The sequence below is a fragment of the Plecotus auritus genome, assembly GCF_963455305.1.
Source record: "Plecotus auritus genome assembly, chromosome: 7".
Classification (NCBI taxonomy): domain Eukaryota; kingdom Metazoa; phylum Chordata; class Mammalia; order Chiroptera; family Vespertilionidae; genus Plecotus; species Plecotus auritus.
In genome coordinates this window covers 79,280,104-79,308,085 of record NC_137774.1, presented here as the reverse complement: position 1 = coordinate 79,308,085, position 27,982 = coordinate 79,280,104, and the positions used below count along the sequence as shown (strand labels likewise).

Genomic DNA, 27,982 nt, shown 5'->3' with positions numbered 1-27,982 from the left:
ATTCTGAGTCCAGCCCCCTCAGAAACTCCTCCCTCCACCCCAGCCTCCTCCACAATGGGGACCCCAAGTCCCCTTCCCCACCCTCTGCTAGGTCCCTAAGATGTAAAAGCCCAGGCCATCCCTGATCCCGATAATTACAGTGGCCACAATGAGAGCCTACCCACCCCAGGGCCTGCAGGTTTGACAGAGCCCCACCCTACCGACTGAGTCAGCCATGGAAGGAGCTGCCCTGGCTGGAGAGGAGAGACCCTCCAAGGGGAGCCCAGATGCTGGCCCTCTAGCACTGCCCCACCCCCACTCTCACTGAACACATCTGCGCTCTTGGGGTTTCCCTGAGGTTTGCTCATTATATTAATTTTAAAAGGAATACACTAAGTGCAATGTGGGATTCTAGTTTGGATCCTGGAACAGAAAAAGGACATTAGTGGAAAAACTTGAAATCTAGCTCTGCCAATGTAGCTCAGAGGTTGAACGTCAACTTATGAACCAGGAGGTCACAGTTTGATTTCTGGTCAGGGCACACACCCAGGTTGCAGGCTCGATCCCCAGTGGGGAGGCGTGCAGGAGGCAGCTGATTGATGATTCTCTCTCATCATTGATGTTTCTATCTCTCTCTCTCTCCCTCTCCCTCTCCCTTCCTCTATGAAATCAGTAACAATATGTTTAAAAAAGAAAAACTTGAAATCTTAATAAAGTCTGTAGTATAATACAGGGGTGGGCAAAAGTAGGCCCACAGTGAGAGTACGTGGAACACAGAGTTAGCGTAACTATGGTAATAGTTAATACAGTCACAACCTGCATGTCTTTTTCCACACCAACAGCTGTAACCTACTTTGCCCACCCTGTGGTCACGTTCCAATGTTGTGTTTTTAGTTTTCATACTAAAATGGGGAACTGGGTGATGAGTAGATGAAAACTCCCTGTACTAATCTTGCAACTTTTCTGTAAATCTAAAATTATTCCAACATGTTTAGTTTAAAAAATAAATGAAAGGATAAAAAGAGGAATGTGAGCCACCCAACAGATTAGTGAAAAAGGAAAAACCTGAAGCACACAGGGAAGGCGATTTGAAGACACACAGGGAGAACCCCACGTGACCAGAGGCAAAGATTGGAGTGATGCTTCTACAAGCCCAGGAAGGCCCATGGCTGCCAAGGGCACTAAGAGAAACTGAGAGAAAGGCCCGAACAGACCCTGCCCTGGAGCCTCCAGGGGAGCATGGCACAGCCGACACCTTACTTCAGTCTTCTGGCTCCCATACCGGTGAGAAAATAGCTTTCTGTCGTTTTAAGTCACCCAGTTTGGGATACCTTGTTATGATAACCCTGGGAAGATAATACAAATTGCATAAAAATGAAAACACTGGCTCGGGAAAAACCTTAAGTAAAAATTAAATGACTGAGTTCCAGCATTGGTGGGTGAAAGGACTGGAAAATCCTCTCCCCACAAGACAACTATGAAAATGGGCAAAATGCTTACTGGAAAACAACAATTATTTCAGAGCTTTGGAATAGACCAAAGGCATATAACAAATGGAGGAGCATTTATTTAGTAAAAATTGCTGAACTTTGGGTAAGAATAGTAGGAGTCTAGCTTTGCTTTAACATGACAGCCAGGAAAATTAGAGATGCTGTCACCTAAAACCATAAGCACTCTAAAAGTTCTCATTCCAAAAACATTTTTAAAAATAGATTTTTATTGATTTCAGAGAGGAAGGGAGAGGGAGAGAGAGATAGAAACATCAATGATGAGAGAGAATCATTGATCCCCACTGGGCATCAAGCTGGCAACCCGGGCATGTGCCCTGACCAGGAATCGAACAGCGACCTCCTGGTTCATAGGTTGATGCTCAGATGCTCAATCACTGAGTCATGCCAGCTGGGCATCATTCCAAAAAAATTTAAACACACAAATGATACTTGAGAATATTCTCATTGCAAAATAGCAAAATGAATAAAATGAAACTCCACATTGGTTCTTTTATCCTCCAATCTCATCTCCCTCCTTTGCAGAGAAACAAATCATTTGATGGTGTGTTTGTTTTGATATTTAAATAAAGTGATACTGTACTATTAAAAAAAAAGAGGTAAAACCTGACCATGTCAGGTGTCAGTGAGGACACGGAGAAAGGGCAGGGAAGAGAGGAGGAGGGGTGTATGATATGTTATAAACTTGGGTCAAGTTCAAAACGGCATATCCAGCAGCCCCACAATTCCTCTACTGCAGAGGCTCTCAGAGTGGGGCCCTCAGACCCCCAGCATCAGCAGCACCTGGGAACTTGTTAGAAATGCAGGTTCTCAGGTTCCTCCCCAGACAAACTGGGAAAACAAAAACAAACCGCACACCTCTGGGTTGGGAGCCGGCAATGGTGTTTTCACCAGCCCTCCCGGTGATTCTGATGCCTGCTGAAACTTGGAAACTGCTGGTCTGCTGAATGTGCTCTCGGTAATCTTTGACCATGGGCGCGAACTTGGCCACTGCAGTGCTGTTCACAATGGCAGAGAATTGGAAACAGCCTGCATGTCCATGGAGAGGAAATGAAGACATCAGTTAGGATGCAGTAACCACAGTGCAAATGGCAGCTCAGCCCCACTCATCCTCACCCACGTGTGACCACAGGGATGAATCTCACACACACACAACACCCAGCAAACAGAGCAAAGTACATTACACATATAATGTGATGTCAACAAAGGTTTCAGGACCCAGGAGTGTTCTGATTGGGGACACATAGGTCTGACTATAATGATAAATACCATTATTTGGGGAGAGAAAAGGGAATGAGATGGGGAAGGAGGGAATAAAAGGAGGAATTCAGACCTACCTAAAATGTTTTATGTTTTTAATCCCCAGAGATGGGGATAGGTACATTGCATGCCCGAGAAGCTTCAATAAAATAATTTTAATGGATACATGCTGTTTTAAAATGATTCATAGAGCCTTTTGGCTCAATGGTTAGAGAGTCGGCCCGCTGACTGAAGTGTTTGATTCCGGTCAAGGGCACATACCTCGGTTGCAGGCTGGAACCCTGGCTCTTGTCGGGGCGTGTGTGAAAAGCAACCAATCTCTCTCTCTCTCTCTCTCTCTCTCTCTCTCTCTCTCTCTCTCTCTCTCTCTCAAAATCAATGGAAAAAATATCCTCGAGTAACAAAAAAACCAAACCAAAACAACAACAAAAGAATAAAAATGATTTATAGAAACACAGGTAAAGTTTAAACTGAGGGCCTGTCATTTTAACCGCACATCTACTCTGAATATTTGGTGAATATACTTGCAAATTTGGGTCTATTCATTCCTTAAAAAATAATGAATGTGATATTCTGGAGAAGACAGTAAAGAAATCAGCAGTGGTTGCCAGGGGTGGAGGAGAGGAGAAAGGATGAACAGGCAGAGCACTAAAACCTTTAAGGCAGTCAAACTAGTCTGTATGATTCCGTAGTGGTGGACACATATGGTTATACATTTGTCAAAACTCACAGACCATACAACAGTGTGAACCCCAATGTAAACCAGGCTTTAGTTAATAATGATGTATTGATATTGGCTCATCGATTATAAAAAATGTACCAAACTAATGCAGAATGTTAATAATAGGGGAAACTGAGGTGGAGGGAGGGAAAGGGGATACGAGAACTCTACTTTTTGCTCAATTATCTGTAAACCTAAAACTGCTCTAAAAAATAACTCTATTAATTTAAATAAATTAACCCCAAAATGTTTACTTTTCTCTTTTTAAAATGTTTTCTTTAGTGTATGTTTTCGTGTGTGTGTGTGTGTGTGTGTGTGTGTGTGTGTGTGTTTAAATGAAAAATGGCTCTCAATCACACATGGAGACCACCTATGAGTATTCTCAGAGTTGTCCTTGAACTCACACTTTCTGACTGCCCACCGGATTCCAACAGACCAGCTAGAAGTTATTGGCCAGCCCTGGCTGATGGACACTGAGATTGCCTTCAACTCTGGGGCTGTCACCAGCAGGGCTGTGGCGGATTGGTCACAGGTGCATGCTTTCCTCATCTGTGGGCCAACGCTTTCCAATACAGGAGCCACGAGCTCCATGTGGCTTCTGAAAACCTGAAATGTGGCTTGTCTGAAATGAGAGGTGCTCTAAGGGTGGAATCTACCCGGATTTCCAAGACTTGGTACAAACAGAATAAGACGCCCCTACTTTTCCAACCCAAAATTAAGAAATCAGTATTTTAAACATTTTGCTGGTTTTCCTTGTAAGGCCTTCTTTTTTGGCATCTTAAGGAGTTGTTCTTCCTGTTTTCTCCACTGTCTGATCATACACTCAGTGGGAGGAGGTCCAAATTGTCTCTCTGCAGCTCTATTTCCATGCTCTTTTGCATAGCTGATTACATTCAGTTTGAATTTTGCAGAGTAAGACTATCCTTTACAGGTATTTATCTTTTTATTTTCAACATCCTTATGGGCTCAGAATGCTCCGGTCCCTGTTCCTTCTGCACATTCTCCACCTCCACCTCCAATTACGGCATCAGCTGACGTCAGTAACAATAAGGCTGGTGATTGGAGGAAGCCTGTTTGACAAGGTATGGGCAGCTACGCACCCGTGCGGCTCCCTCCTTGGCTGACTTCCGTGTTTAAGATGCCCCTCGATTTTCAGTCTAACAATTTTAGAAAAAAATAGTATCTTATACACAGAAAAATGTGGCATCTCATTTCTATATTAAAAGCATGTCAAAATGATATTTTGGAAATGTGTTAAATAAAACATTAAAATGAATTTCACTTGTTTCTTTTTACTTTTTAAAAAATGTATTTTTTATTCATTTCAGAGGAAGAGAGAGATAAAAATATAAATAATGAGAAAGAATCATTGATCGGCTGCCTCCTGCACATCCCACACTGGGGATTGAGCCCACAACCTGGGCATGTGCCCTGACAGAAATCAAACCAGGACCTCCTGATTCATAGGTTGATGCTCAACCACTAAGCCACACTGGCTGGGCTCTTTTTACTATTTTTAAGGTGGCTACCTTAAAATGACATATTTTTAATGACATATACCCTGTATTTGTGGCTTGCATTCCTTTTCTATTGGATGGCCCTGATCAAGGGGGTAGACTCATGCAAGTGAAACTGCTCAGTCCAAAGCCTGCAGAAATGTTGCTAATATGTAGTTAAGTGAATAAAAGTAAGTTGCAGAAATGTTGTGGTATCTTCTATTTATTCTTTTAAAGACAAACAACTTCGTGTGTGTGTGTGTGTGTGTGTGTGCGTGTGTGTGTGTGTACACCAGCAAAATTTTGGAAGGAGCCACTAAACTATTCACCTGGCTCTCCAGGTGGAGGGGCTGGTAAGGGGGGCCACTGCTCTTTACTCCACCTCCTCCGTAGTGGTATCAATTCTTTTTGATAAGGAGGCCCTTACTTACTGAGTAACAAAAAATCGTCTTGGAAAGATACACACATGTAAAAGTGTGGCCGAGCTCCCAGTTTCAGCTACTGGTTCTCTAAGTGGAGGCCCATGTGGCTCTGAAGCAGGACTTGGCTCTAGGCTGACACCTCTGTCCTGGTGGGTAGAGGGATGACAGGCTGGAACCAAGAAGAGGAGGCTGGACTCTGAGTTTGAATCCTGACTCTGTGAGACCCTGGACAAGTCCCTAAACCTTTGAGCCTCATTCCCCTTTTGTAAAATGAACAAATCCTTCCTGACTGCACAGAGCTGCAATCAACCAATGAGCAGAAAGCTCGAGAGAAGCCTGGCAGTGGGCATAATAGACTTGAGCTCTGTCCATCACTGGGAAAGTGGAAGCCCTCAGCTGGAACTTCTGCCATGCCAGCCCACATTCGCCTGCCCTGCAGTACCTGCTCCACATCCCCTCCCTTCCTGCCAGATACCTGGATGACCACCTCTCTCCTCTCTAAAGCCAGGCCCACCACTGTGTCCACTGCATCTCGTCCCCTCCCACCTGCCCCAGGACAGGGCTCCAATGACTGTCTGCTCAGTCTCATCACTTTTTGTTCTCAAAAAAAGGAGCATGATTGTTCCCACCAGGAAACAACCATGCTCTATTTTCCCATCTCAAAACCAAGCCCAAGCAAACCTCTCTGCGGCCCACTTCCCCTGCCAACTGCATTCCTGTTCTCCTGCTTCCCTTGCAGTGGGAATCCCTGAAAAACCTGTCAGTCTGGCTCTCCAGTTCCTCTCCTCTCCCTAAACCCACTCCCATTAGCACGCCTTGCTCCATCATGTCACACAGACTGTTCTGAAGGCTGCCAGTGTCTGCCATGTTGCTAACTCTTGGGTGAATTCTCAGCAGGGATACTTTTGACGGCTACAGCTTCCTAAGTGGGTTCCTCACTTCCTCCCCTTCCCTTATATCCTTCTCAACACAGCAGCAGAGAATGTCACTCCTGTGGTCCCCATTTCATTCAAAATAAAAGTCAATCCTTAGAGTGACTGACAAAGCCATCATAATTTGGTGCCCCAACCTCTATGACCTCATCTCCCATTGACCCCTCATCTCTCTTTACTCCAGTCACACGGGCCTCCTTTATTGTTCCTTGAACACAGCAGATACATCCCTACCCCAGGGCCTTTGCACTGGCCGTTCCCTCTGCCTGTTATACTCTTCTAAGATGTCCACATGATTGACCCCCTCACTGCCTTCAGGATTTGCTCAAATGTCATCTTATCAACAAGGCCTGCCCTGATCACCTGAATTGCCACTTGTCCCAACCACACCCAGGAAGCCCAGCCATCCTCATCTTGCTCTACTTTTTCTATTTTCCTTTCAACGTACAACACAATTTACTTATTTATCATGCTTATTGCTCTATCTCCTGCTGTAGACTATAAACTGCAAGAGAGCAGGGACCTTTGTTTTGTTTATAGTGCTCAGCACAAAGAGCATTCATCAAATATTTATTGGAATTAATTCATGAATGGAAAGGTACCAGGGGTAAAGGATAACAATTCTATGACTACCACATGCATATTGAACTGGAACAATTAAGTAAATGGATGATGAAAGGCAGTAGCCAGGGTTCCCCCGTTGGGGTAGGAAGTTACAGCTAAGCGAGGGGGAGGTCAGATGACCCATATGGAAGTGGATCGAGTTGGAGACATCAGAATGAACTCATGTTTATTTTAACAGTAATACAGATAGTTGTGTATAAATATGTATATGGTTAATATATGCACACATATTTCCTTGCTTTGTCACAGAGAAGGCCCAGAAGCAACATCACCCCATAGCAACAAGCACATCAGGTCCCAGATGTGGGTTTCTAACACCATTCTCCAATGAAAGGACACAGGGCTCCTTGGAGAAATGGCTGATTCTAGGTCTAGGACAGGAAATAGATGAGCCTGGAGCATCTCATAGGGCCTGAAATAAGGAAGTGCTCAAAACTCACATGATTGGGGAGAGGGGGGCAAAGGGACACAGGAGTCAACTAAGAGAGCTCCCGATGGCCATAACTGGAACAACTTGAGCAATAAAATAAAGTAGTATTGGATTATAACCCAAAGTATGAAATTTCCACGAGTCTGTGTTGATATAAATATGATTAAATAAATGAGGGAAAAGAGACAAATATCCACCACAGAAGAATTTCAAATAATTTATGTACATACCCTGCTCTCATGGAGGTGGGACATAGCTTCTCATCCCTTAAGTGTGGGCTGTACAAAGCGACTTTCTCCCAAAGACTACTATATAAAATGGGGGGAGAAAAGGAGTAATTCTACAGTAGAGAAACCTGATAAACACACCTCAGCCAGGGGATCAAGGTCAACATCAATGTGATAAGTCATCTTGAGAGCATGTGCCCTTGATAGAAAATGAGAATGGCCCTTCCCTCTGTCATCTTCCTCCCAAAACATACACACCTGGTTATGTTTCTTAGTTGTAACAAAGTTGCCATGGTGATGTAAAATGTTAACAGTGGGGGAAAGTGGGTGAGAAATATGAGAACTCTCTGTAACCAATTTTTTATTAAAGAAAAAATAATACTCAGATAATGCAGTAATGGGTATTATTATTTTAATTTTTCTTTTTAATATATTTTTTATTGATTTTAGAGAGGAAGGAAGAGGGAGAGAGAGATAGCAACATCAATGATGAGAATCATCTATCAGCTGCCTCCCGCATGCCCCACAATGGATATTGAGCCCACAACCTGGGCATGTGCCCTGACCAGGAATCCAACCATGACCTCCTGGTTCATAGGTCAATGCTCAACCACTCAGCCACACCAGCTGGGCTGTTTGAATTTTTTTTACCTAAGGGCCAAGGCATTGCTGAATATTGTTATTTCCATGATCAGGGAAAAAAAATGAATGAAAAAAATATTACCCACCTGGCCAGCATGGCTCAGTAGTTGAGGGTCAACCTATGAACCAGGAGGTCACGGTTCAATTCCCAGTCAGGGCACATGAGCAGGTTGTGGGCTCAATCCCCAGTGGAACACATACAGGAGGCAGAGGATCAATGATTCTCATCGTTGATGTTTCTCTCTCTCTCCCTCTCCCTTCCTCTCTGAATATATTTTTGCTATATATTTAAAGCAAAAATTTCCTGGGGGTGGGAATGGCTAGTCAATGGGGGGAAAGGAGACATATGTAATACTTTAAACAATAAAGAATTTAAAAAAGGGAAAAAATTTTCAAACAATACCAAAATAAATAAAATATAAAGATAAACCTTCCACAATTCCGCTCTCCACTGCTAAATCAATGTATTGTATTCTGGTCTCTCCCCTAGGCATATGTGAACATTGACTTAAAATTTTTTTACAAACATGAACATGGGATGATACCCTACATGTTGGTAACTTGCTTAGTGTGGAGATATGTGGACTTCCTTCCCTCTCGGTTCACCCCCCTCTCCCGTGTTCTTCTGAATGGCTTGAGCTGTTCTGCAACATGGATGTAACAACTGACTGACCATTTCCTTAAGATGAACACTGTTACTGCCCATTTTCTTCCCATAATGTTCCATTGAACACCCTCCTACACACACCTTCATGAACACACGTGAGAATTTCCGCAAGACAGATCCCTGGCTGTGGAAATTGAGGGTGTGACGGCACATTTAAAACACTGTCATCTTACTGCTAGATCGTCCTCTCATTACTGCTAGATCGTCCAAGATGGCTGTGGGGGGCCACTGTGATATCACAAATGTGGGGTGTGGAGAATACACACCCTGTGACTGACCAACCAGGACCTCGGGGGACAGCACCACCCATCCTCCTGACATGCTTGGAATTTCTACGTGTGTTTGAGATGATTGGAGTCTTGGTGGTTAGCAGCATTTCTCAGCTTGGGGCCGGACTCAACAGAACCAGAGCAGAGGGAAGGGATAGGGTGTGTAACATTTCAAAAATCAAATACGATATCTTGATTTAATATTTGAAAAGTGACAACAAAAGAACTTTCTCATACAAAGCATCCATTTATCATTCAGTTCTTCAATAAATATTTGGTTTATGTACTGATTACTCTGTTACAGGACTGCCACGGTGAACACAAGTTCCTGATCTCACAGAATTTATATTCTACTTGGAGACAATGAACACAATAAGTATCAGTTAGTGACAAGTGCTAGATTATTTAGGGTAACAGTCAGCTGCTAGAACAAATAAACCCCAACATTTCAGTCCTCTCGACTCCAGACTAGGCCAAATGCCCCACCTCATAGCTCCAAGGGCCTCTTCTTCCAAGATTTACAACTATTTCTGTGCTGATCTTATTAATGCCTGTCTCTCCCCACCGAAACTGGAAGGCCAAGACTTGTTTTTTCCAAGTTTCATTTTTCATTCCAAGTTTTTTCCTGTCCTCCTGCATAGTCTTCAAACCAACAAACCACTCCCATCAGCCAAGTCTTCAGCTCACAAGTCCCCTCCAAGAGTGGCCTTCTCAGGCCTCCTTGTGGTACTATGTCCTGCCAGCCACTCTGCCCACTGGCAGCTCATGTCCCTTCTGCTGTATGGCAGAGGGAGATAAGTACAACAAATTCTCACTCCCCTTTCCACAGATGACATTTCTGGGAAGCAGCAGTCCACAGACGTGACCTCCAGGCTTTCCTTGTGTCCCACAGGGTCATATGACTAGCTCACCAATGATGCGGGAACAGAAGTGGAGTGAGTCACTTCGGGCCAAGGCAGTAAAGAAACGGAGGAGCCTTTCCTACTTTCCCTCCCTCCGTCCAGTGGCTGGATAGGAACATCCAGGACACGCTGGAAGCTATGTGTCCGAGTCCCTGAATGACTGCGTGGGGCAGAGCCACTGGCTCTCTCCCTGATAGGGACACCCACATTCAACAGAAGTTGGCACAGATGGCTCCCTTCTCATCAATCAGCTCTCAGCTCAAATGTCAGTAAGGCCTCTCCCAACACCCTCCAGTCATTCTCTGGCTCATTAATTGATTCTGCACATAGTTGTGATAAACTTCAAAGTCTTCTGTTCATTTATTTGTTCACTTGAATACTGTCTGTCCCAACTAGAATGCAAGCTTCTTGGGGGACAAAAACTCTCATCTCTCTTGCTCATGCTGTATTCCCACTGCCTAGAATAGTGCCTGGCACATAATAGAAGCTCAATAAAAATGTGAATGAATGAGTGATACAGCACATAAGTTTCAAATACCTCATCTGTAAAACAGGGTAAATACCAAACGCTACCATTTCTTGGGGCTCCTCCGGGACCATGTAGGTTAACTTTAAAAAGTGCTAAGTGTTATAGGATTGGGGGTGATAATTTATAGTCCATCTAGACATGAATCAACAAAGAAAATGTGTTGCTAACTACTATGTGACTGGTGCAGCCCTCTTAGTAACTCAGTGGACTTTAGCTTCAAATTCATTGTTTTCCTACCTTGTTGTGGGTTTGGAGGTAAGGTTCTGGAAGTTTCTGGCTGCACCCCCTCTGGGACACAGAGTACAAATTATCTAACTATCCCCTGACCCCTTTCTCCTTCCTAAGAGCCCCAGCTTTATTCTGAGGGGCAGGTGTTCCCACAGTAAGGCAAATGGTCAGAAGGTGAAGCTGCTGGGTGGGGTGTCTGGGAAACTCTTTCAGGGTAATGACACCTTTTACGCCCTCCTCTTCTTCCTTCCTCCTTCCTTCCACAGTAAATATGGGTGAATTTCCAAGGCTAGCCCTTAGTGTGCTTTTGTTCCAGTTAGAAAAAAACTTATACGTGAGCATTCAAATGGGGAAAAGATAGCTCCTGTGGAGAGACACATGCCTCTGGGTGCTGGGCCTGCATTTCTGAACCACCCAACCCTAGGCTGAGAGCTCCGAGCAGTACACCAACTGCAAAACCACCCACGGAGCCCTGGTTTTGGACTGTGGGAAAATCGAGATGGAAAGAGCTTGCTAAGGGCAGAGCTGAAAGATAAAAGGAACCACCACACCAGCCCTGGAAGGCCTCTCTCCTTTTCCTTTCATTTGTTTGTTTGTTTTTCATTTAATGATTTATTTTGAAATAATGTCAAAGTGACAGAAAAGTTAAAAGAACTATTCAAAGTAACCCCTTCATGCAGACTGGTCAGTTAACATTGTTCCATTTACTCTGCTGCCCTCTCCTCGCCATCGCCCTCTCCCTCGTTGTCTATGTAGATCTGGACCCACTGCTCCTCCTCCTCTTCTGAATCACTTGAGAGCACTGGGCAGTCACGATGCCCATCATCCCCAAGCACTCCGGTATGGACACCCAAACTAGAACACTAACGACTGCCCAAGCCACCTCTGACTGCTGAAGTGAAATGTAAAGCTTCGATCCAAAAATCAATTCTTTTGGCTTGCTGTTAAAAGTAACCACATCTACAATGTCATCCTGATGAATTCAATAAAAAGCAAGAAAATTTTAAAAATGAAAATTAAAAAACACAAGAAAAAAATAAAACTAACCCTCTGTGTCCCTAAAATTCCTGGGGGACGTGGGGACAATCATAGGAAGCTCAGAGTTTCAGGCCTCATCTTGCCTGCCTCTCTGTCCCACCCTGTGGGCCCCCCTTTGATTCCTTATAGCGGCCACGCACCTTTCAGCCTCAGAACTTTTCAATTGAGGTAAAATTCAGGTGCCATAGAATCATTTCACAGTGAACAATTCAGCGGCATTTAGTACATTCATAATGTTGTGTGACCCTCACCTTTCTCTAGTTTCAAAACATTTTCATCACCCCAGAAGGAAACCTGTACCCACTAAGCAGTCACTCCCCAGCCCCCTACTCCCACAGCCACCAACTGATTTGTCTATGGATTTCCCTTTCGGACACTTCATATAAATGGAATCACACATCCCATGCTGCCTCAGAACTTCGGACCAGCTGTTTCCTTCTCCCAGATGCTTTTCCCTCCTCCAACTCGAACTCGTCCTTTAGGAATTCACTTCACCAGCACGTCATTAAGCAACTTTCCTAGGGCCTCAAGTTCCCCCAACACATGCCCCCATAAAAATCTGAAGTTTCTCTTGTCAGCATTTATCACAACTACATTTATTCTATGAGGTTATCTCATTTGTGTTTCTTGTAGTTAGAAAGTTTATTAGGCAGGAACATGTCTGCCTTATTTATCACTGTATGTTGACACCTAGTCCAGAATCTGGCACATAGTAAGGTGCTCAATAATACTTTGTGAATTGACTGAATGAGTGATGTGGGAGGCCCCACCCTGCCCTCACCAAGGGCCTCCCACATGCCCATATATGGACATGATGCAGGACAGTTCTGGCCATGGTTGGAGGTGCAGGCCTCTGCGACCTCACAATGCCCAGGCCCCCCGGCGTCTATAAGAGGCCCAGGACCAGCCCCTGGTTCACAGCCCACAAAGTTCCACCTGCTCACAGGTTGGCTGGCTCAGCCAAGGTGGTACCCCTGCTCTGAGCATCTAGGCCAGTTCCACCCAGCACCATGGCCAGATACAGATGCTGCCGCAGCCAAAGCCGGAGCAGATGCCGCCGCCGGAGAAGAAGATGTTACAGACGAAGGAGGCGCTGCTGTCGGAGGAGGAGGAGGAGAGGTAAAAGGGGTCCCTATCCGGGTACAGAAGCCACAAAGAGCTGGGCAGAACTGGGGGTTCTGCCACACTAAAATTTTCTCTCTCCCCATTTTGCTCCCCAGTGTGCTGCCGCCGCTACACCGTTGTAAGGTGTAGAAGAAGATAAGATGCTGAAGGCACAAGCTAGCAAGTCCACACCTGCCTGAGTTTTACCGGCTACAAGACCCTCTTGCTACACCTTGAACATGCCACCATCTCAATGAAGTGAACATGGAACAGGAGCCTGCTAACGAACAACGCCGCCTGTCAATAAATGTTGAAAAAATAACTCCACTCTTATGTCTTTGCCTTGAGAAGGGAGTTCAGGGGAGAGGAGGGCTGGGGATTAAAAGTGAGGGATGCCCAGCCAGTGTGGCTCAGTGTTTGAGCTTCGACCCATGAGCCAGGAGGTCAAGGTTTGATTCTCAGGGCACATACCTGTGTTTCGGGCTCGATCCCCAGCAGGGGGTGTGCAGGAGGTAGCCGATCAATGATTCTCATCATTGATGTTTATATTTCTCTCTCTCCCTCCCTCTCTCTGAAATCAATAAAAATATTTTAAAAAATAAAAGGGATTGAGGATTGCTGGGAAGAGGGGACATGAGTGACAGTTGTCACTTTAAATCTTGTTCCAAACTCCTGACTACTAAGTCAATCAAAAGCTGCCTCTCCAACCACCCCTTTAGAGATCCCCCCCCCACCCGCCCAGTGGGGACAGGAGCCGAGCCATGCTGTTTCTGAGCGCATCTCTCCCCAACACTTGAAACGGACCGCAGAAATTCATGCAAAAGCTACAAATCAGGACTTGCTCTCCCCTGCCCCTGTCGCAGAGAGCCAGGTAAACATTTACCAGCTCTAGCTCATCACTATATCCCACCAGTTTCCAACATGCCCACAGTTTTCGGCCCAAAGCTCCCCTCAGTCTGGGTACAGTGATGCCCAGGTGGTAGTTGAACTAAGCTTTCACATTTAACCTATGAAGGTGGCAACATGGTAACCTGACCATCTTGTCTACCCACTCGATCCACATGATACTGAGGGCTTGAAACCCCAAGATGATGTGGAGATGGTTCACAAGACACTTCGGACATGGGCCTACTGGGCTCATTTCACAATCTCATGGTGGCAGAGCAAAGCCCACGGCTGAGGCTCTATCCCTAAAGTGACAGGGCCATCTAGAACCTCCGAAACATTACCATGACCTGCATGTTTCGGGCATCACGGTGTACAGGTGTTTGGCATTCACTTTCAGGCCCCATACTGACCTTGCAACATAGGCACGGACAACCCTGTCTTTCCAAGTGAGGGCGTTAAATGGGGGTCTGAAGTTGCTTCCATTACCCCAGTCGCTGGATGGCTTCCTATACCCAGTCAGACGATATGGCAGATAACTGGACACAGACCTCCCTGGCCACCTTAATGCATATGAACACCAGGTGAAATTAAGTCTCTGTATTAGTTTCCTATGGCCACTGTAACAAATTACCATACACTTCATAGCTTACAACAACTCAAATTTATTATCTTACAGAATTCCACAACGGGTCTCACAGGGCTAGAGTCAAGGTGTGGGCAGGGCCGTGTTCTCGTCAGCTCCGAGAGGCCCCATTCCATCTTCAAAGCCAGTGGCTAGGATCTTCAAAGCTCTTCCTGCGACTCTCCTGCCTCCTTCTTCCAACTTTTAAGGACCCATGTCACTACATTTGAACTCACTTAGGATAACCCAGGATGAGTTCCCATCTCCAGATCCTTAACTCACCCAGAAAGCTCAGGGAATAGGGCATGGCCAGATATCTCTGTCTATGAAAGGGAAACCAGTTGCTATGATTCTGATTCTGCTTTAATGGGATCATCTCAGTACAGTGAGAGGGTGGGAAGCCCACCCTTGCCTCTTATTTGCAGAGTGACCTTGAACAAGTCATTTAACTGCTTTGTGCCTCAGTTTCCCTGTTGGAAATGGGGATTATAACAGTGAGGAGTAAGTGAGTGAATGTATGAAAGTAAATGAATGAAATGCCTGGCATACAGTAATTATTATATAACTGTTGGATAGAAAAGCAATAATGAAGGCCCACGCAGACCATGACCCAGCCTCTCAGGTGGTGAGAAAACTTCAGAAATGGCTACGTGGGGATTCCCACCAGCTGGATGAGAGAAGGGCTTAGATTTGGACAAGAAAAGGTTGGCAAAGTCCCACCTGCTACAGGGATCGGGAAGAGATGGTTTGCCCTTCCAGGCCCTGCTGGCTGTGGACCCTGGCTCTGTTTTCTTCACAAAGGAGCTGGCCAGGGTGAGGACAATGGTGGGGTGGGGCTGCCAAGTCATAGTGGGGGGCCCCTTTATATACAAGTGGCCAAAGAGCTGCCGGCAGACCAGACCAACATTAACAGCAAGAGCAGGTGGGCAGGCCTCAGCCCTCCTCCCTGTCCCCAAAGCCAGCGACAGCCTCAGCCTAAGCACCTGACCTGCAATCACAATGGTCCGACACAATGCCAGGAGTCTGAGCGATCGCCCACAGCAGGAAGGCCAGGAGCAAGAGCAGGATCCGAATGCAGAGGACGGCCAGGTGGATGGGAGGACGCTCAGAGGCCGCTATCACTACAGACACAGGCGCTGCTCCCGAAGGCGGCTGTACAGGATCCACAGAAGGCGGCGCCGCTCATGTCGGAGACGCCGGAGACGTGCCTGCAGACACAGGAGGCACCGAAGAGGTTAGGCTAGTCCTACTCACTCACGCTCTGGGCACCCGATACCTCCAGACCATGCCCAGAAGGGAAGTGGGAGGCTCATGATACCCTGGGATTGCCCTATGACCAGAACATTTGATTGCCCTATGACCAGAACTTTCTTTTCCAAAAGGTTGCAGAAGGATGAGGAGGAGGAGAAGATACAGAAGGTGCCGTTAAACCTTCCTGGGCCCATCACATACCTGGTTGGAAATCAAGGAAAAGTCACCTGACAAGGAACCACCTCACATGACCATAGCAATCCTTCCATGCTGGATGCCCAAACCCTGAGCCCATAAGTTCTTGAGTAAAATGAGCAAAAGTCATCTGCCAAATAAAGCTTGAGATAAGAAACTTGCTGGCTTGTCAGGGTCTCTTTTATGCAAATGATACGAACATGGCTTCCCTTCTTTGGGGAGGTAAGGGGCAGGGGCTAGGGCAGGGAGTTCAGTAGAGTGCTCCTGGGAGACAGGCACAGTGTGTTACCTGTGACATTCCCTGTCACTCAGAGCCAGGGTTTGCCTTTTATGATGTTAAAAGCCACACTATTCCACCCTGACCTTCCCATTTCCTTGTCATCCCCATCTGCAGGGGTCTTTAAGGCCAGGCTCTCAAAGAACTTTAGGATGTGTAGCTTGGGAAAGTATGCTGAGATGGGAAGGTCTGGCACAGAGGAAATAAAAGGAAAGGGGTAGATTAGTGTGAGGCCTGTGGGCCACTAGATTGAGATGGGACCCTGTGTACCAGTCAGCAGGGCTGCACTCCCTCTGGGGGTTCCAGGGCAGAACCCGTTCTCACCCCTTCCTAGTTTCTGGTGGTTCTGTCATCCTGGTGTTCCTTGGCTGTGGCCACATCACTCCAGTCTCTGCTTCTGTGGTCACAAGGCCTCCTCTGTGAAACGTCTGCCTCCTCACGGGGACCCTTGTGATTGCATTTAGGGCTCACCCAGCTAACCCAGGATAATCTTCCCATTCAAGATCCCCAGGGAGGGCCGGCCAGTGGGGTTCAGTGATTGAGCACCAACCCATGAACCAGGAGGCCACAGTTAGATGCCCAGGTTGTGGGCTCAATCCCCCGTAGGGGGTGTGCAGGAGGCAGCTGATCAATGTTTCTCTCTCTTCCTCTCCCTTCTTTTCTGAAATTAATTTTTTTTTAAAGATCCCCAAAGGGTCATTATTCAGTTTATCATAGCCACCAAGGGTTTGGGGCGGAAAACTGGCAAACTTTGATTTACATGTTGGAAAATGGATACCAAGGGAACTTAACTCAGCCCTCCTTTGCTGAAATTGTGTCCTATGGATATGTGTAGCTAAAGAGATTTGTGACCCCAAAAGCTTAGGAGCGCTGCCTTTAAAGGGTGATTTTTGGAGGACAGGAAAGAAGGGTTTTCTTTAGATTTATAGAAGTGTGGCTTATACAGAGGACACAGATTTTAAGTACACCTGCATAGGCACCACCCAGGTCAAGAAAGTGCACATTTCCAGCCCTTCTCACCACAAGGCTCCTCTGTGTCTCCAGCCCCCAAAGGGAGCCACTATCTGACCTATTGTCACATTCTGTCAATAGCTCTCCTAGGCTGGGTATTTCTGGGATGTGGGGAGGAGTCTGTGTGCTCTCCTGCTTCTGGAAATTCTATCCCCAACTGCCATCCCAGCTCAAAGGGGGACTTTTATAAGAGCAAATGAGGCCAGGTGGAGGAGGCAACCTGGCAGGGGAAGGCAGCATCGGCACTGGCCTGGTGTTCTACCTCTGTCCTGCTATGTAGGTGGCTCGTGGCTGAGGTTTGAGTCAGGTGTCAAGACTCAGGTATCCGAGGGTAGGGAGCTCCAGGGGCACCTTTGTGATGTCAGCGCCCTGCCTACAACCCTCACAGCCCCTCCACTTCCCCCCAGAGGCCTTCCCGCCCAGTCTGGAGAGGCAGCCAAAGCAGGCATGGGTTCCCACTGTGCCAAGCTAGGCACAGGCCACAGCCGGGGCCACGAATCCTCCATGAAGAAGCTCGTGGCCTGCGTGAGTCAAGATAACTTCTCCTTGTCCTCAGAGGGTGAGGAAGAGGAGGAGGGAGAAGAAGAGGAGGAGGAAGAGGAGCTCCCAGTACAGGGCAAGCTGCTACTGATGGAGCCTGAGAGGCAGGAGGAGGGCGCTGAAGATGACCCTGTGGCCCAGCAGAGCCCCGAGCCCAAGCAGACGCACTCCTGACCCCCGATGACGACCCAGGAAGAGGTGCCTGCTGCTGTTCCAGCGAGAAGAACTTTCAGAAAAGAGCCAATAAAATCTCCAAAGGAACTCTCTTCCTCCTTTCTGGTCTCCTCAAATCTGTGCCTGTGGTACCGTGTGTGTGCTCCTGTGCATGTGTGCGTGTGTGCATGCCCATGTGTGTATGTGAGTGTGTTTAGGGAGGTTGAAGAGCAGAAATTATCCAGCTCTTGACATCCAACCAGAAGTTCTCACAAGGTCCACTCCCTGTGACTTCTCCTCCACCCTCCCCTGCTTTAGGGGCAAAAATGTGGTCGCCTGGGCAGGAAAGTCATCTCAGCCAGTCCCTTCTCAGGGGGTGTGTGTATACGTAATGGGACAGAGGGGGAGCAGGTGAGTACGCAGGCTGACAGCGCCTGAGGGGACAGTGTACTTTCCCTCAGCAAAGCCCCCATCCTGCTGCTCTAGCCACCAGTTTTGTTAAGGAGTACTGGCTTGGGAGTTCAGCACACCAGGAATCAAACCTCTTTCTGTTAGCTGTGTGACCTTGAACAAGTCACTGTCTATCTTTGAGCCTTGGCCTGCCCCTCCCTGGGTAAGGGTGAGATTAGTAGTGCCCCCTAGGTCAGTGGGTTGGGGGAATTAACCGAAGCGTTGAGTGCTTAAGACGGTATTGTTGCGGGAGTGAAGTGGCTCCATCGCCTCACTGGCCCTGGTTTTGGAGTCAGAGTATGTGGTGGGTCTTAGTCCTTAGCCCGTGATTCTTCTGCTGCCACCCTCATATTCAAGGTGACACCCGTGCTCACAGAGGCTCATGTCTGCCTTTGTCAAGGGGTCTGGCTGTGGGAGCAGAACCCATGAGAGCAACAGGCAAAGGAAGCCCAGAGAAGCTGCCAGACACAGATACAAAACCCAGGCCCTCTGTCCACTTACTCTGGCCACTCTGTTGTCCATCCTGCCCCTGAAGAAATGACACATGATCTCCACCCTCTGCCCTCAGTAGGCCCCCAAGCACCAGCCACTTGGCTGAGTAGAATCCTGATCAGGGCTGTTGGGGGAGGGAGTGGCAGTATTTCCTGGGAACCCTCAGCTACTTGGGGGGGAGGGGGAGAGTGCTGGGGTAAAGAGGCCTTGGGTTACTCAGAGGGGAGGCCACCATTAAGACTTGCAGATGGCAGAGGGCAAGTGATGTCCAAAGCAGGAGGCCCCACTGTCTGTAAGTCTTAACGGATTCCTACCCATACCCCTGACCCAGTACCTCAGTCAACCAGCTTCTTCCTTTTATCTAAGTCCCAGAGATCCACCTGCCCATTCAGTCAAATATTTGTCAAGCCCCTTCTGTAGTCACTATGGGCTCTAAGATGAACAAAACACAGTCTCCGTCCTTCTACACACTCGGGCGTGTGGAAGTGGGGAATCAGCAGTGGAGGTATGGGGGGGTGGGAGGAGGACCCAGAAAAAATATTCACAGCATGGCCAACCAGCCCACTGAGCCCACACAAGGCAAGGCCATTAGAACAGAGCCCATGTGCCCTCTGTAATCCCCTCAGACCCTTTAGTGACCATAAGACTGGACAAGGGGGGAGGGCAGACCTGGGTTTGGATCCTGGCTCTGCTACTGACTATCTGTGATTCTGAGCCTGCTCCCTCTTTAGAAAATGTTAACAGTCATGCTGGCCTCATAGGGTTCATTCGTTTCTTAGGATTGCTGGAACAAATGATCACAAACTTCGTGGCTTAAAACAACAGAAATCTATCCTCATTCTAGAAGCCAAAGTCTGAAATCAAGAAGTCAGCTGAGCCATAGCCCCCTCCCTTGCCTTGTGCAGCTCATGGCAGCTCAAGGCGGTCCTTGGCTTGTGGCTGCATAACTCTGATCTTTGCCTCTGACTTTATGTGGTCTATTCTCCCTGTGTGTCTTCTCTTCTGTTTTATAAGAACACTTGTGCTCTGGCCAGTTTGACTCAGTGGTTAGAGCGTTGGCCTGCAGACTGAAGGGTCTTAGGCTCCATCCGGCCTAGGTCAGGGCATGTGCAGGAGGCAACCAATCCAGGTTTCTCTCTCCCCCGCTCCCCTTCCCTTTCACTCTCTCTAAAAATCAATTTGGGGAGGGGAGGAGGGAATATCCTCAGGTAAGGATTAACAAAAAAAAGAACATTTGTGATTGGATTAGGGCCCACTTGATAACCAAGATACACTCTCCTTAACTTACATCTACAAAAATGCTTTTTCAAAATACGGTCATATTGACAGGTTCTGGGGTTAGGACCTGGACATATCTTTTGGGGGCCACCATTCAACCCACTACAAAGGCTCACTGTGAGACTCAAGGACAAAGCTGCCTAGAAGGGGGGAGGGGTTGCCCTGAGCCCAGCTACATAGAAAGTGCCCATTAATGAGAGTGGTTGTCACTTGAATGATGTGACAAGCTTGTTAAGAAATAAACTGTAATAAAAGCAGATGATAGTAAAGTCTCATAACAAGAGGAAAGTGTGCATGAGGATAGAGAAGGAGAAGTAGATGTGGGCTGGGGGGCCTGCCAGGGGAGGGGAGATGGAGACTGAAGGAGTTTCATGGGGAAGAGGGGGAAAGTGCAGGCTGAGAGTGGCCAAGAGCTAAGCCCAAGGGTGTTGGCCAAGGCGTGGGAAGGGTTGGGCTGCTATGTGCTCACAGGGTCTCCTGTGCAAACAGATTGGGCTTTATTCCACAGGTTCCTGGAAATCTGAATGGGGTGGGCCTGATTCCTACTGTAGGTGAGGCCTCATTAGTAGGGAGGCGGGTAGAGTCAGGAGGCAGGAATCTGAAGGAGGAAGAGGGTTTTCAAGAGCCTCCTGTGGCTTGACAGGCACTTCAGGTTCACAAGAATACCAGGAAGGAAGGCATGACATCCCTTTGTCAGATAAGGAAGTCTCAAAAACCAAAGTGACCTCCCTAGATAGAAATCAGCACACATTGGGATTGAACCTTGCTCTAAATCTCCCGAATTTAAATCTTGACTGGGAGGTGGGCTTGCCAGGCAGCTCCCAGGACCACCGATCAGTTCATCCATCCCATTACTCTTATCATTCATCCATCCAATAAGCCATCCAATCCATTCACCATCCATCTACCCACCCATCTATCCTTATTCTAGGTATCTATCTTATCAACCACCCTTCCCCAGCCAAATATCACTGAGGTCAGGACTGTGCCCTGGCCTCTAAGCGGCTGGAGGAATAAGAAAAGAACTGGAATGTTTAACAATGTTTATTGAGCTCTTACTGTGGGCTGTCCCTGAGTCAATTGCTGGACACAGATTCTCTCACTTAATTTGTCTGGCTTCCCTAAGAGGTAGGCATTCTTATTGTCCCCACTCTACAAAGACAGGGGAACTGGGACTTGGAGGGATGAAAACGGAGGTGAGTGACCCATAAGGAAAGGAAAAAGTAGATCTGGAATGTGGGTCCAGCTCAATCTGACCCAAGGGTCCCTACTCTTAACCAACAGATGAGATTACCCCAGAGGGCCCCTGAAAATTGCCCCGCCCTAGGGGTTAGTGTAAGAGTTAGGGGGCTTTGTCCCAACCAGGCCACATCTGTTACACCTTCATGGCCTGTGCCATCACAATTGGGCCCAACTATATAACTGGGGGATGCCAGGGACTCTGCAAAGCTGGGTGTGCTGGAAGAAGAGGAGGAGGAGGAGGCGGCCTCTGCCCTCCCCCCAACAAGTGGCCTCCCATGGACACCAAGACACAGAACCCTCCCATCACCCACACCCAGCCCTATAGCAACTCTCGGCCCCAAAGCCACACCTGCAACCAATGCAATTGCAGCCACCACTGCCAGAACTGCAGCCATGGCTGCAGCCGGAGCCAGAGTTGCAGCCGAAGCCGGATCTCCAGCCAAAGCCCGACCAGCCACCGCAGCCCACCTGGCCACCAAATCCAGAGTCCAAGCCCCAGCCCGCCACCAAGGCATCACAAACACACCATGCACTCCCACCACTGCCCCATGAGGCCCACCACCCACTCCTGCAGCTACACCAAGAACAGAAAGAACTTGGAAGGAAAAGTGAAAAAGAGGAAGGTGGTCAATAGGAGACAGCGGGTGTACAAAACAAAGAGGCGAAGCTCAGGTACTTTCCATGCAGGTGGGGAAGGGTGAGAGGGGCTGCCCAGCTGGACGTTGGGGGGCAGTGAGGCGAAGGCTGCAACCTCCAAGCCAAGAGGGAGAAGAAACCATGGCAGTTGTGTATATGGTACATTGCTGGACTAGTTCTTCCAATAAATTGGATGGGTTGATTAGAAAAATAGATAGGTGGCAGGTTAACTAGATGGAAGGATGGATGGGGGATGGGAGCTCGGTGGATAAATTCATTAGAAGTGTGGTTAGTAGAGAGATGAGTGATAGGAGGGTTAACTAATCGCTTAAGTGGATTGATGGCTGGATAGAAGAATGCAGTTGAATGAGTGGAAAGTTTGGATATGGTTGGAAGGATATGGATGGTGAACTGATTAATTGACTAGGTGTGCGAATGATTAAATTGTTGTGGATAAATAAATGGGCAGGTGAACTGATGGATGGTTAATTGGATGGATGAATTTAATGAACAAATGGATAGAAGTTTCAATAGATGGGTAGCCTGGATACAGTTGAAAGAATTAAATGAATGTTAGATGAAAAGACTGGGTGATTCATGCATGGGTCAGGAGTCACTCAGTCTTTTTATTTTTTCACGCCATCTTTTTAAGTGGATGGGATAGATGGATTCACATAGGTCAAAAGGAACTTGACCTATATAGTCTATGCTCTATCCATGCCCATATTTGATTACAAATGAGAAGTCCAAGACTCGAAGGAGAGGGTTAGTGACTTCATGAAGCACAACTATTAAAGGATCCCTTTCCTATTCCTATCACTTAGGGCGGAAATACAACTGAGATCGCACTCCATGGCTTGTTCCTGTGTCAGTTTCACCCATATGAGAAACACCATCATGCATGGAATGCTAGAGGGAAGTCAAACTTTTTGCAGGAACGTGTTACTACAAGTGATTTCTACGCAACAATGATTAAAGCTTGTACACTGGATGACTTTCCTTGTGTTGGCATTTTTATTTCACTAAAGGTGCCATGTGTTTTGGGGCCTGGTTTGGTAGCACAAAGCAGAAAAGAGGTTGCAGAGGGAGCAGGGACATGCCTTCTGATGAAACCTCATGAAAGTGTAAGGAGCCCTGCCAGCACAGGGGCAGAAATGAAGGGGGGTGGAGACACCAAGAAGCCTTTGAAGTAGACAACACTCTGTTTGTGCAGAGCCTTCTTTAGCCCTACATGCTCCCACATTCATGCACACAAGTGTGTGCACACACATGGGATGCCCCTGGGCCCACACACTGTTCATGTGATCCGCATGCAGTAGGCAGCCCAGGAGCATAGGAGACAGGTGGGAAGAGGGGTTAGAAATGTGCATTTTGGTCCAGTTTGAATCCTGGTTTATCCTAGCTCATATTTCCCTGCTGTGTGCCTCACTTGTTTCAACTTTCAATAAGGGACCAAGTATGTTCAGGGCCTGGGTGAAGACACACAAGCCCTTTCTCTGTCCAGAGTAAGAACATACATTGCCAGTCACAATAAGCTGAATCAAGGGAGCAAGGCAACATAAAGCAGAGCAACTCTGGTGGGGTTCCAGGCCAAGGAAAAAGCACGTGTAAAAAACCTGGGTTCTTCCAAAGACTGGGGTAGCTGATACAGGGGATACAGGTGGCAGGAAAGGAGGTGGGAGTGCCAGGAGGGACCAGGCTTTGCAGGGGTTTGCAGGCTGGAGAACTTGGACAAGGTCTAATATGTACAGTATTTAAGGATGGTGTTGGCTGCTGTGTAGAGGCTGGATTATAGAGGACAGAAGGGGCAAGAGGAAGAACCATTGGTAGGGTGTTGCCGGGAGAGAGGAACTGGAGGGTGGCACTCCAATGGTCATCATTTCCAATGGTGATGGAGATGGTAGTACCATCTCCAGTACAGATGGGCTGAGGGAGGGAGTTCCTCCTCCAGCAAACATTTGTTGTTGTGAATTCTCACCTGAGGTTATGTTTTCCTGTTGATTTTTTAGAGTGTAAGGGAGAGAGGGAGGGGGAAAGACAGAGAGAGAGAGAAACATCAATGTAAGAGAGACACATTGATTGGCTGCCTCCCAAACTCGCTCGGACAGGGGCCAAGAATCAAACTGCAACCCAGGTATGTGTCCTTGACTGGGAATCAAACAGGAAACCCTTTGGTGACTGGGCCAATGGTCTAACCACTGAGCCACTGGTCAAGTTCAGCAAACATTTACTGGGCACCTAATTATACAGGCATTGGGGTAAGTGCTGGGGGGTAGACAAAGGTGAAGAGAGACCTACAGGCACATAGCTTCCAAATGAATTAGGAGATAAGATGCTGTGTCCTTAGATGATTAGATCAATTACCAAGAGAAAACTTTGGCCTTCTCATCTATAAAATGGGTCTCTTGCTGGGTGGCTGGAGGGTCCAATGAGATCGTGTGTGAGTGGTCTCTAGGCTTAGCACATAGTAGGTACTCAATGGTGCTTTGCTATTATTAATAGGGCATATAAAAGTGCTAGACAACATTTTTAAAAGAAATGCTAGTTGCCAGAAACAAGGACTAAGGAATGGTCAGAGTCCCATGTAAATTATCTTCAAAACTCACAAGCCTTGATTTTAGCATCAGACCCCAGTTTACACTGGCTCCCACAGTTCTAGCTGGGGGACCTCAGACTAGTCATATTTGCTCTAAGATTTACTTGTCTCATCTGTCTAGCAGGGTAATGGCTCCAACCTCAGGATATCAGCAACCCAAAGCGTGTAAGAGCACCTAGCCCAGCGCTGGCACACGATTGCTCTTATTCCCTTCTGCATTTCATCTGGGCGGAAGGAATGGGGTGGAACATGTGGAGGTAAAAGATGGGACAGATGTGGAAATGAGGGGGGTGGCTGCAGTGGAGGGAGAGGGACTGAAAGGGGGCCTTATTGTGGTGGTTATTTCATAACAGATACATAATATTTCATTATAAGTAAATATGTCAATTATAGCTCAATAAAAAAAGAGAGTGAGTTTTGCAGGGCAGGCAGTGACATACAGTAGAAGGTCCTCTTTCAGAGCTCAGCTGTGTGGCCTTAGCAAGTCATTTCCTCTCTCTGCGCCCCAGTCTCCTCCTCTATAAAATGGGACACTAAAGTGCCTCCCTGGAGGGGGTCACTGGGGTTCGCTGAGATGATGACCATGCAAGCATCAGCAGAGGGTCTGGGATACAGTCTGCACTGTGTCCCTTGACCCCTCACAGAAGGGAAATGTTCCAGGTTGACACCACCTCCCTCTGAGGGGTAGGGCCGAAACAGGCTGGAGAAATGACCATTTACTGAGCACATACTAAGTACCAGATGCTGCTTTTAAAAAATACATTTTTTTATTGATTTCAGAAAGGAAAGGGAGAGAGAGAGAAATATCAATGATGAGAATCATTGATCGGCTGCCTCCTTGCATGCCCCACACTGGGGATTGAGTCTGCAACCTGGGTATGTGCCCTGACTGGAATTGAACATGACCTCCTGGTTCATAGGTGGACTCTTAACCATTGAGCCATGCCAGCCGGGTGATGCCAGATGCTTTGACATAAAATATTTCCACTGAATCCACACACCCTCAGCAGGAGGCATTACTGTTCGAACTTTGTAAATGAATGAGGTGAGATTCAGGTGAAATGATTTGATCAAAGTCTCCAAGAGGGCATGTCTAAGATCAGAGATTCAACCCTTACCCCAAACTTCCTGGTTCCTATTTAAAAATGTAAAGCCACATAATCCCATGATAGTCTTTCACATCACAGTGAAAAGGAATTTGATAAGTACTTCTAGGGAGCATGTTTAAGGCAGGAGATAGAGGGTCAGAGGATAAGGTCAGGGAATTTGAGCTACACTCACCAAAGGACCTCCCTATTCCCTGAACAGTGTCCTTTTATAATATGATCACTGAAAGCAGAAGAGCTTCTAAACATGATCTCTATAATAGAGGAAGTGGACTGGGAAGAAGACAGACTGGGTCACATGTGTGGTTTACAAACCCATCTTTAACCCCACATTTCCCTAAAATCAACATGCAGAATAAATGGTGGCACAAACACACAGATATCCAGTTACTTATACCAAGAAACTGCCATTCAAATTCACTCAGACACAGTGACCTAGGTTCACATGAGGACTCCCAAATACAGGCACCCCCCCCCACCCCCATATTGACAGGCAGGTTCTCACATGCCTCCCCTCTCACTGAAACACACTCAAGCAAGCACTCGCAGACATATATCCACCCTCTTACAGTCAGACACATGATGACAAGAGGAAAAATGTCAAACCACAGATTTATTCTTCCACTTACTTGGTTTGGGGTGGGGTGACAATAGTTTGGGGGCAGGCCTGCTAGAAACCCAAATTCAGGAAACAGACGCCCAACTCAGCCACTGAGGCTATGCAGATTCTGAAGGCGACCTATCTGCCTTTCAAATGGTTAATTTCAGCGGGCTTAGTGTGAGGTGAAGTCTGGGAAACAGACACAGCCCTGCCTGTGGTAGGACTGTCAGCTCAGCTGCCTGGGGCACTGTCACGCCTGCAGATCCTAGATGTCACTGGAGGCCCAGCAGGCCTGGGGGAGGAGGGAGCAGTCAGGGAAGAGGCTGCAGAGCCTGGGTTGAAATGTCCATTTGAGGTACAATTCAGGAGGAAAAACACCTCAAACTCTGTAGCCACCCAGACCCAGAGTCAACTCCCTGTTCCCTCATTCTCTCTCTGGCTGATCCCAGGCCTGTCTCTTAACCTCTCTGAGCCAAATCTGAACCTCATGCTTTGTGAAGAGCTCCAAGGGGCCAGGCTGTTCTTGATTGCTGCATCCCTAGTACTTAGCACAGTCCTGCACATATTAGGAGCTCAGTAAATATATGTTGAATAAATGAAAGAACGGACATTAAAGCAACGATGAGATGCCACTGGTGTACCTGTTGAATGGACAAAAATGGAAAAGGCTTGATAATAACAAGTACTAGTGCAGGCACAGGGAAGCGGACGTGGCCAAATGCCACTGTGGAGAGGGTAACAGGCACAGGCATATTGGTGGGCAACTGATAGTGTCTATTGGTGTTTAAAGTATACAAAGTGTTTCTCACACGTGTGCAAGACCTTGTACAGGGAGGTACAAGGCCACATTGTTTGTAAGAGCAAAAAACTAGAAACAATTTATGAGCCCATCCACAGGGGGTGGCTGCATGAATATTGAGGATGACTTTTTAAAAATATCATGCAGGTTTTTTTTAAAAGAATGAAATTGATCTATATGTAGTCTATCCAGGTTGCCAGGATATGTTATTGGGTAAAAAGGGCAGATGGAGAAAGATATAACATTTATAGAGGAAAAAATTATATACAAAGCAACATTGTATTTTTATGGGGGGAAATGAAGGTACGTGAACGCATAGAAAAAGATCTGGAAGGACACAGACCAAGCTGGTGCCTGGGGTTACATCTGGGGAAGGGAAATGCTTTTGTTATTTTATCCAAGGAAATAAAAAAGTAAATTGATTTGGGGGGGGGGGGGAGAGAGCATCAATGAAGCATCTAGTACAGGGGTCCCCAAACGTTTTAAACAGGGGGCCAGTTCACTGTCCCTCAGACCATTGGAGGGCCGGACTATAGCTTAAAAAACAACAACTATGAACAAATTCCTATACGCACTGCGGGCCGGGACAAGTCGGCTGCTAAGCAGGACAGGCAGCGGCACCTGGCGGGCCGGATAAATGTCCTCGGCGGGCTGCATGTGGCCCATGGGCCGTAGTTTGAGGATGCCTGATCTAGTAGGTGCTCAGCAAAGCTTTGTTGACACTGAAAAGAGATAATTCAAGAATGTTGAATAAACTCCGACTGTAAAGTGCTATCTTCTCTCAAGCCAATGGCATCAGTCACTTTCTGGGCTTGAAGGTCTTGGCAAGGTGACTCAGAAGGCTCTCCCCAGAGGGATTCATGCCCC

At 47.1% G+C, this 27,982-nt stretch overlaps 3 protein-coding genes across 3 annotated transcripts; all 3 read left to right on the top strand.

Annotated features, from left to right (window-relative positions):
* Nucleotides 1-12,884: 12,884 nt before the first annotated feature.
* Nucleotides 12,885-13,138, top strand: PRM1 (protamine 1; the record flags this gene model as incomplete). The annotated part of the gene is made up of 2 exons (XM_080678592.1): nt 12,885-12,993; nt 13,095-13,138. 2 exons carry the CDS (start codon nt 12,885-12,887, stop codon nt 13,136-13,138), a joined length of 153 nt encoding a protein of 50 aa, XP_080534718.1.
* Nucleotides 13,139-17,669: 4,531 nt separating this feature from the next.
* Nucleotides 17,670-17,936, top strand: PRM3 (protamine 3; the record flags this gene model as incomplete). The annotated part of the gene is made up of 1 exon (XM_080681156.1): nt 17,670-17,936. One exon carries the CDS (start codon nt 17,670-17,672, stop codon nt 17,934-17,936), a length of 267 nt encoding a protein of 88 aa, XP_080537282.1.
* A 3,716-nt stretch (nt 17,937-21,652) lies between these two features.
* On the top strand, nt 21,653-22,078 carry TNP2 (transition protein 2; the record flags this gene model as incomplete). The annotated part of the gene is made up of 1 exon (XM_080677451.1): nt 21,653-22,078. One exon carries the CDS (start codon nt 21,653-21,655, stop codon nt 22,076-22,078), a length of 426 nt encoding a protein of 141 aa, XP_080533577.1.
* Nucleotides 22,079-27,982: the final 5,904 nt, after the last annotated feature.